Below are 9692 nucleotides of genomic sequence, written 5' to 3'. Positions count from 1 at the left end.
TTATAGTGTAACCATGACCATTTCAAAATCATTGAAGATGTGTTAAAAAATGCGACAATTGAGACGGTAATACCATTTCAGGGTAGTTCGTTTATTTGTTTTGACAGTCAGTTGAAATCAACCAAGTTGGTCATTTAGGTATGAGAGACCATTGTCTAGTCTGTAGTATTTAGTGTTATCTAGTAGTGAGGTTGCAAAAACTTCTCCCATATGTGCCAAGCATGTAGGAGAACTACAGTAGCCAATGTTAAAAAAAGGTAAATGGCCCTATCTAGAGTCAGTGTTTGGTTTGTCCGTTCTTGGCTACGGTAGAAACAGCACGGCAGACTCTGTGAAAAAGAACCCGCTCGGTATGTAGATATAAACGTCTCATTCGAAGGTAACAAGAACATAATTCTTATTTTCAGTTGATTATAAACTAATGAAAACATAATTATGAACACTATTCCATTTTTGCCAATATATCCCCCTAAATCCAACACACTGGACCTTCAAGCATCTAAGTACTGCAATGTTAGCTTCAAAACAGAAACAGGTAATTATAAAATGATCAATATTATGTTTCATAATATCATGACACTCTGTTTAAAAGAGTTAATAAATCACCACCACAGTGAAATTCCCCCGATGAAAGGTGAGTCATGATAGAGAGGTAAACAAAAGCAGCAAAGGGCTTTGGATAATGGCTGCCTGGCTCGTCTGTTTATTGAGATAAAAGCAGAGATTTCTCCTCTGAGCTTCAGACAGGTGTGTTTCCTCTGCAGACAGAGGCACCCAAGGGACACTCGACGAGAGAGCAAATCAAACTGGTCTAAACCACAATTTTAGAGAAAAACACTGCAATTCAAACACCCCAAGTTTTCTCTTCCCCGTCTTTACCTTATTTTCAGTTTGTAAGTGTTGTGTTTTGAAATTAATGAGTATCATATGGAGAACTGTATGAGGCGCTTTCATGTAGAGCACGCTGGAAAGCTCATTTGCAAATGTTTGCGTTAATGATTCTGATATATTTAGGCAGCTGAGGCAGGGGGCAATTTCCCTAATGCTTGTGTGGTTAATGGTCTCTGCCTGCTCTGCTCTGACAGACGTTTGTAGATACTCAGACACGGCTTGTCTTTGTCCCTAAAGTCTGATTCAAGTGTCAGCTGAGCCACGCTGATGACAGTTCAATTCTTCAAGCCTGACTTTAATACAGTATGCCAAGAAGTGAAGTGAAACTGATGGTTGTTGTAGACTTTCCAAGAAGTCCTTTACACTGGTCTAAGCATCTCGTCAGACAACCCTGTCTCCTATAAATATATATTTACTTACAGAGTGCTGTGCTTGAACCCACATATTCACAGTGTTATTGACATCCTGTCAGTGTCGATTGAGATCTCGTCAAATAGATTTGAGACTTGGAGAAAAACCCAAGCAGCATGAAATGTCAAGTCAAGTCCCACCTGTAATGATCATTCAATACACACATTTACATCTCAATGGATCAGTTTAAAGGGACAGTTCACCACAAAACCAAAAAAACATACTCTCCCCTTACCTGTATTGTCTATCTAGATTTTTTTGGTGTGAGTTCCCGAATGTTGGAGATATCAGCCATAGAGATGTCTGCCCTCTCCCCAAAATAATGGCTACTCAGGATAATCAACGGGCCTTGTTGTGAGCAGTTTCATATAGGAAGAAGCCATCTACGCCAAACTGGAACAACCATCGTTAAACAGAGGAGGTGACCTAAGACACCACTTAATATCCACCTACAATGCAGTCCTGGGATCCCTCCCCAGACAACTTCACCCATTCTCACCTGGAGCCAAGCTACACTTGCCAAACATATCACCATGCAGAACAAAGTGTGTCTACTGCTAGCTCACCTAGCATCACTGAGCTAGCTAATGTTACAGCTCCGCCGAGGAGGACACCATTAATGTTTACGTCTCACGCTGTTATGAGCCTCTTGTTCATGAGTAGATGCACTCTTCCTTCAGCACAGTGATACGGTTGGTGGGTGTAGTTTGATGAAAAGAAAATAGTTCCTACATGCTACATGCTTGAGTAAGCAGGTCATGATTTCTGGAAAGAGACATTGTTGTTGAGTTTTTCAAATTTGTTTTTTGGCACTTTGAGCACCACAAAGCTGAGTGCCATCTAGTTCTAATATACTGGAGAGAAGGCAGACATCTCTTCAGCCGATATCTCCAACACTCATTAACTCACACCAAAACAATCAAGACTGATAAACAGCACTACAGGTAAGAGGAAAAATATGTGTTTGTGATTTTGTGGTGAACTGTCCCTTTAAGCTACAGCTAATAGGAACTCTAGTTCGCCACATTGCATCAAAGCTTCTCCTCTTTCATGTCCTTCTTGGCCTGTGTGTTTATCATGCGAGAGTCTCAAAATTAATGAAGTAATTGTGCATAAGCTATCAAATTATGATTGTGTAATAACACTCACAACACCCCTGATGACATGTTGCAAAGCATCATGTGGCTTCCTCCCATGCTGTAGTGTTCTAATGAGTTCCCTTAGCGTTGCACCACACTGCGTTGTTTTGCATTGTCTTGTCTAATTTCCCCGCTGATACTGAACGGCTCAGTAAGGAGCTGGTATCTGTAGTCATCACACTGCGGTTTTTATCTAATAAGGAGAGGAGAGCAAACAGTACCTGCCGCTCGGTTTAATGAGTTGATGGGCTGATAAAACACCTCACTGATGGCACTCACTTGCATATCTGTCCAACACGATAGCTGCAAATCTATCCTTGTCTTGATGGCATGTTCAGAAGGAAGGTCAAATTTGTTTATCTTTCTAAAAGCTTTATCTTCTTGTGCCAGCCTCCGTTTATATGATACTGTTTATGAAATTCAAATGAATTCCTTCCTTTCACACAAAACAGACATTAAAAATATAAAAATCTTGGAGCTTCTCTGCAGCCTGGATTTCAAACGCTGTTATCATTTCATAAAGGTCAATGTCTTTTGAAATAATTAACAGATGTGATTAGTTTTAATGCAATAATGTTACCGTGAAATGAAAGAACTCATTACAACTACGAGCAGCAAAAGAGGAAAACAAAAATGGCGAGCAGGTTGAGCAGTATTTTCTATCAGACATGGGGTTGTGGCTTAATTTAACTATAAATAATTAACCATCCTCCAGTCAGAGACGCAGACTCAATAATTTTATGCCTTAATTAATCACCAGAGAATGTTCCATTGTTGGTGCATTTAATTGCTGTTGAACTACTGGAATGAGACAATGCACTACATTAATTAATACCAGCTATCAGTGGTCAGATTTGCCCTCAGCAACTTTGTAAACAAACCCTGTCTAAAGACAATTTGCTGACATCGAACAATCAAGATTTATGATTCCCCGCCTGCAAACTGGTTTGTTAATTAAGCCAAATACATCCCCCACACATAGGTCTGTAAAATGCATATGCAAAGCACTAAATGCTATCGCTTGATCAATGTCAAAAAGCCATTATTTAAATTTCCAGGAATGGTTCTGGTTGCTCCGTCATCCTCGTTCCCTCACATGGCCTTCGCAGCCCATTTAAGCAAGTCTTTTAATAAAATTTGGCTCCCTGGCTCTTTATTAAAGCGCTCCAAATTTAAATCTTGATTCTGAAAGGTCAGAGCTGAATATTTTCTCAGGGACAGCCCTTCATAAAAGCGGGGGAGCGCTAAATGACAAGGTCCCATGACTCAACGAGGAGATACCCTCTGACACCATGCAATTAGTTTCAATAGTATGAAACCACTGGGCGTGTAAACAAATTTAATACATAAATCTCTCCTTCTCAAATTTCTAAAAGGGACCTTGTTAATTAAACTATCATGGTCAATGAATGTGCAAGGGGTGTAAAATTAATTTTTATGTGAACTTGCAATTACAGGGATTGAGAAGCTAGTCCATTATAACAGTATCTCGCTTGAAAAAGGATTTAGCTAGAAGCATTTCATGATTCAGTGTAATCATCATTTGCCCTCCAGAAAAAAAATAGGGTTTTTCTTTCCACCTATAGCTTTACTGATAAGGGCCAATTATATGGCACAACATCAAGAAGGTCAAATTAAAGGGCCTACAGTAAATTTAGATAACGAAAAAATATTAAAGGCAATACACTGTGACTTTAAATGTAATGAGAGAAGGGAGAGATTAAAAACAACAACAACAACAACAAAAAAAGGTGCCCGGCACTGATGGGTGGATGTATTTTAGATATGAGCTGGCAATTAAAGGGCGCTTGTTTTTACTGAGCTATCACTGCCTTTCCTGCCGGTACAGTGCCACAAAAAATGGCTGTTTTTTAACAGAAACATTGTTGCGTTTCCTGCCAAGATAGTGCCAGGAAAAGCGCTTGTTTTTTACCAAGGCATCGCTGCCTTTCCTGCCGGGCTAGTGCCTTGAAATGTGGCTAGTTTTTTCCAAGGCATCGCTGCATTTCCTGCCAAATGGTGCCATGAAAAGCAGCTGTTTTTTTTTTACCAGGACATCGCTATTCCTGTCGGGATAGCGCCACAAGAAGAGGTTGTTTTTTACCAAGAAATTGCTGCATTTCCTGCGGGGATAGTGCCACACATCGCTATTCCTGCTGACATAATGCCAGGAAAAGCGACTTTTCTTTACCAAGGCATTGCTGCATTTGCTGTCAGGATTGAGCCATGCAAAGCAGTTGTTTTTAACTGAGACACTGCAGCATTCCTGCCAGGATAATATCACAAAAAGAGAGTACTGTAAGCCAACACATGATCTTTTCCTAACCATGACCAAGAGGGGTTTTGTGCCTAAACCTAAGCAAACATTGTACAGTGTTGTTGAGACATAAAAAGGCATAGTAACATAATGTAACATATCCCTGGTTTGCAGACGTATAATGGCAACATTTATCCTGGGGATTGGGATGCACAAGAATGCACTGAGGCGGATGCAGAGCCCCCCCCCAATACTACAGACTCATTGTGTACGGTACTAATAGTATTGGTACACTGTTATTTTGTTTTCAGTTAGTTTACAAGGAAATTATACAGTTTATATGCCACGCTGCGATTTGGGATGCCTCTGCCAATTAAACAAAAATGTTTTTCCAAAGATTTCTTTTGTGTGTTTGATTGTTTTGTCAGAATATTCTGCAGCTACCATCTGCAGTGTGTTTTTTGGTTGTTGTTTTTTGCAGCTGTGGGCATCTCTGTTTCTTGGGTGCTTAGGTGCATTGCTGTGTGGCACATAACTGTACATAAAGAATACATAACAATTACCTGTGTGGAATTAGTACGTACTATGCAAGTGGGGCACTTGTGTTTATTTACAGCTGGGACATCTTGGGGTGTCTCTTCTTATAAGTTCAAACATTTAAAGACAAGAAAGCCAGGACAGAGAGACATAATGGCTCATAACCACGAGACAAACGATGGTCAAAATAATCCTTTCAATCTGAATATTTCTCTCATTCAAATTAATTAAATCAGGCCCAAGCAGCAAAGGACTTCTACAGACAGTCTCAAAACAATGAGGGAGAAAAGAAAGGAAGGGATGAGCAGCAGTTGATGAAATTAAACACACACACACACATACACACACACATTAAGTGATGAGAGACTTTCCCAGAGCTCCAAATTAAAGCTGATGGCCATAGAAACCTTGTAATCACTTGTGGTGCCAATTTGCTGCAGAGAGAAAGGAGAGCAGAGGAGCAGATGTGTGCCAGAATACCTTAGGATGATTTCTTAATAGCTTCATAAATCCATTCATGCATCACAGGCGTACCAACACTACTGTCAGCCTGCTGCGAGGCTCGGCGCCACATGCCTTTAAGCACCTGCTACACAAACACCAGTTAGCTGGCCCACATATTTCTCTTTGTTACGGTCACCCTGCCGATGCAACTGGCAACAATTAGAAGTTATTTTGGTTGTTGGAGCTTTACTATGCCTGATGGAAAATGATAGAGACTGTGGTTCTTAATAGAGTTTGCAAGACAACAAAGTCGTGAAAGTGCTGATGCCGTGTATTTCTCCTTTCATTTGTGTTTAGCCCTTCTCAGTGTCTTGCCTCCACAGGGACTTAGCCAGGCTGCTCAGCTGGCTATACCTCACAGCTGTGGCCATGCACACTCTCAGTTAATTACAGGACCACTTCTGTATGACTGCGCAGTCAGCAGGTTCACTCCGCAGTTATTGTGATGGGTGGGCGAACTATGCCTCAGAGTTCCACTCATTATCTGCTCAGCGCTCACTTGTTACTGGGGTCTGCTGCGCTGGTGTATGCCACCCCCTGTCAGTAGAGTCAGGTACTGATTACTGATTGTATATTTTCTTTATACATAAAACTGCTTATATGTTGTACCTATATTGGTTAGATTTTATGGTTGATTATTTATTATCTCTTATATCCGTGCCTTTGTAAATATGTGTGAAGTTTTAATAGGGTGCACCATTAGATGATGACGTTTGTTCTGGCTGCAAAAAGACAATAAAGCTCTTGAATCTTGAAGCACAAAGTAAAACATTTTATTTTGATAATTGATAGTCAACGAAGAGATGAATAACCAAGCACAGAATTTCATTTCCATAAATTACATAAATGGCATTGACGATAACTGTCAGTATCTTCGGCGTGTTTCTTCTGCTCATCTTCACTGCAGCAAACCAGTGATTCAAAACATTTCCTGTGAAAGCAAAGCTACACTTAGATGCAGAGTAATGGATTCATTGTGAATAAAAGTAAGCAGGAGAAAATGTCATTTTGTTTCAGCTTGTTTGGGCAAACAAGTGCATACCTGCTCCAGATCTTTCTCCTCATTAATGTTAAAGGCAAGTTCCTGTCTCGCTCTCTCTGCCTGCAGCCAACAAAGTGAATGTACATATTTAAAGTCAAACAGGCATCAAAGCAAACACTAAAACTGCTTTGCTCCCTCTGCAATAATGTTGGTGGCACTGTAGTAGAATACATACAGATATTCAGCCCAGTCGCTAGAATAAAATGTTGGCATTGTACACATATGCAAAATAAGAATATGTTATATTTGAATCTATGAGATGTATTTTATTAAAATTTATAAAGTGATATAGTTCAGATTACAGTACATGTGTATCAGCTGATGGTGGATGGTGTAAAACGTAAGTAAGATGGCTGTCAAGCAGTAGACCACTGCTCGAGACCAACAAACAACAAAAACAGGTAATTTTTAACAAGAGGCCGGGACATTTCCAGGTGTGTTTGTAGCAACCCAGTTAGATATTTTTCAACAAGAAGTCCAGACATTTGCAGCTGTTCGTAGCAACCAAACATGACATTTTTTAAAGAAACATCGGGACATTTCAAGGCATGTTTCTAGCGGCAAAAGCAATTGTTTTTAAAAGAGACGTCAGGACATTTCCAGGTGTGTTTGTAGCTGTGAAAAAGGGTATTTTTTAATGAGATGTCGGGACATTTCCAGCAGTGTCTGAAGTTACAAGAGTGACAATTTTTAACAAGAGGTCGGGACATTTCCGGCAGTGTTTTTAGCAACCAAATTAGGTATTTTTTTATGGGAGGTCAAGACATTTCCAGCAGTGATGTAACAAGAAAAGCATGCATTTTTTTTAATGAAGAAGTCCAGATATTTCCAGCTGTTAGTAGCAACCAAACCGGGTATTTTTTTTAACGAGATGTCGGGTCATTTGCATTATGTTTGTAGCAACTAATGGGTATTCTATTATCAAGAAATCGGGACATTTCCAGTTGTGTTTGTAGCAACCAAAGTGTTTTTTTTTAACAAGAGGTTGAGACATTTCCAGCTGTGTTTGAGAAACCAAACTGGGTATCTTTTTGACATTTCCAGCCGTGTTTATAGCAACCAACCCAGTATTTTTTAACATGAGGTAGGGACATTTCCAACCATGTTTGTAGCAACAAATGCGGGTATGTTTTGACAAGAAGTGGGGACATTTTCAGCTGAGGTTGTAGCAACAAAAGCAGGCATATTTTTACAAGATGTTGGGACATTTCTGGCCGTGTTTGTAGCAACCAGACGGGATATTTTTTAACAAGAGCTTAGACATTTCCAGCCATGTTTGGAGCAACCAAACTGGCTTTTTTAACAAGTTGGGACATTTTCAGCTGTATGTGTAGTGGTCAAGTCAAACCAGGTATTTTGAGTCAAACGTTATCACAACACATAATTGAAAATTGAAAAAAGAAACAGTTACAAGTTGTAACATATCTGCCACACATAAAATGCACAAATGTAACATACCCATGATCTGCAGAAATGTACAATGCCATCATTCATGCTAGCAATTGGGTTGGGATGTCAGAGGCAAGCTTAAGCTAAAGTAACCATAGAGTGAACCTCAAAGCAATCATATACTAGAGAGTTACATTATGGTTTACAGTTTTATTGAACTGTGCACATTTAAGTCAAGGTGTCCACCAGTTTTTAAAGAGACACTTTGTTTTATTTATTTTAAAGTTTGCAGCATTGTTTCCATATTAGTTGTGTTTTAAATCATGTTAAAGACAATGTATGTCCTGTCAGATGCTTACAAAGTTGCCTGTGCTTATCAGGCAGTAGGAGAAGACAAAATCAGGCACACAGCATATAATATACAGCGTGACCTTGGTGTAACTTACAACTTTGTTTGCTGTCGCACTTAATGTGTCACAAAACCTGTGTGATATTTCTGTTTACCCTTGTTGAACCAGATAAGGCAACAAAAGCTGTGCTAAAAGAGGAATTTGGTACTTAGAAAATAAATCTTGCTTTTCTACTCGTCTTAATCTCTCCCTGTATCCCTAACCTGAGAACCTTTGAACAGCAGGTGTTTGTATGTGATGTTATGAAAAGGATTCGTATGATAAGGTTATTTTATACAGTGGGGGCCTACCTTTGGGGAGACTTGCCGCTCTCCAGAGGTCTGCTGAGCAAACACAATGGCATCGTGGACAGAAAGGAAGAGATTACTGCGGGCAATATTGCCGTCATCAAAAGCTCCTCCGGCCTCCAGTTCTTCGTACACCTGGGCTGCAGGCGCCAAGATGACAAATATCACACAAGGACTTGAACACAGTGAAAAAACATACTTTGCCTTGACATCCCTGTGCTGTTTAAAGAAAAAAATGCTACTATATTTGCCATGAAAAGAAAATTCATAACAGTAATCAATCATGACAAATTACGATTACTGTGCATCAAACCTAAATCTTTATCTCACTAGGAGACAGAAGTCACGTGCTATCTATGACAGGTTTACAGTTGTACACTCATCCTACCAGTGTCCTTCACAGCGATATGGATTTAATGTTGAATGAATGACTAGGTCTCCGTTTCCATGCCAACTGTTCAGTAGAGCCAACAAGTGTGAAATGCACTTAAGTCATTTAAGATTTTACCTTGAACATTGGCCAGGTATAGTTTAATGCCCAGCATTGTGTAGCTTGAGTTCATCTGTGTGGAGAAAGACGAAGAGAAGACTGTTAAAAAAAAAAGCCCACCCTGGATCCAGAGGTGTTAGCCAACTATAGACCAATATCTAATCTTCCCTTTATGTCAAAGATCCTTGAGAAAGTAGTCGCAGACCAGCTGTGTGATTTTCTCCATGATAATAATTTATTTGAGGAATTTCAGTCAGGATTTAGAGTGCATCATAGCACTGAGACAGCACTAGTTAAAATTACAAATGACCTTCTGATTGCTTCAGACAAAGGAC

General features: G+C 39.7%; 1 protein-coding gene across 1 annotated transcript in view; it reads right to left on the bottom strand.

The window, feature by feature from the left end:
* Window positions 1–6551: 6551 nt before the first annotated feature.
* LOC126402902 (solute carrier family 26 member 9-like) overlaps window positions 6552–9692 on the bottom strand; it is a 12074-nt gene continuing 8933 nt past the window's right edge. Inside the window, exons 17-20 of the mRNA XM_050065235.1 lie at window positions 9376–9430; window positions 8871–9007; window positions 6782–6841; window positions 6552–6670 (exon numbers count right to left, since the gene is read on the bottom strand). Of these exons, the coding sequence (XP_049921192.1) occupies window positions 6659–6670; window positions 6782–6841; window positions 8871–9007; window positions 9376–9430 (264 nt within the window). The 3' untranslated portion in view covers window positions 6552–6658. The remainder of the gene's footprint in view (window positions 6671–6781; window positions 6842–8870; window positions 9008–9375; window positions 9431–9692) is intronic.

The sequence above is a fragment of the Epinephelus moara genome, chromosome 16, assembly GCF_006386435.1.
Source record: "Epinephelus moara isolate mb chromosome 16, YSFRI_EMoa_1.0, whole genome shotgun sequence".
Taxonomy (NCBI): domain Eukaryota; kingdom Metazoa; phylum Chordata; class Actinopteri; order Perciformes; family Serranidae; genus Epinephelus; species Epinephelus moara.
The sequence above is the reverse complement of the archived record's forward strand: the minus strand, read 5'-3'. Positions and strand labels throughout refer to the sequence as shown.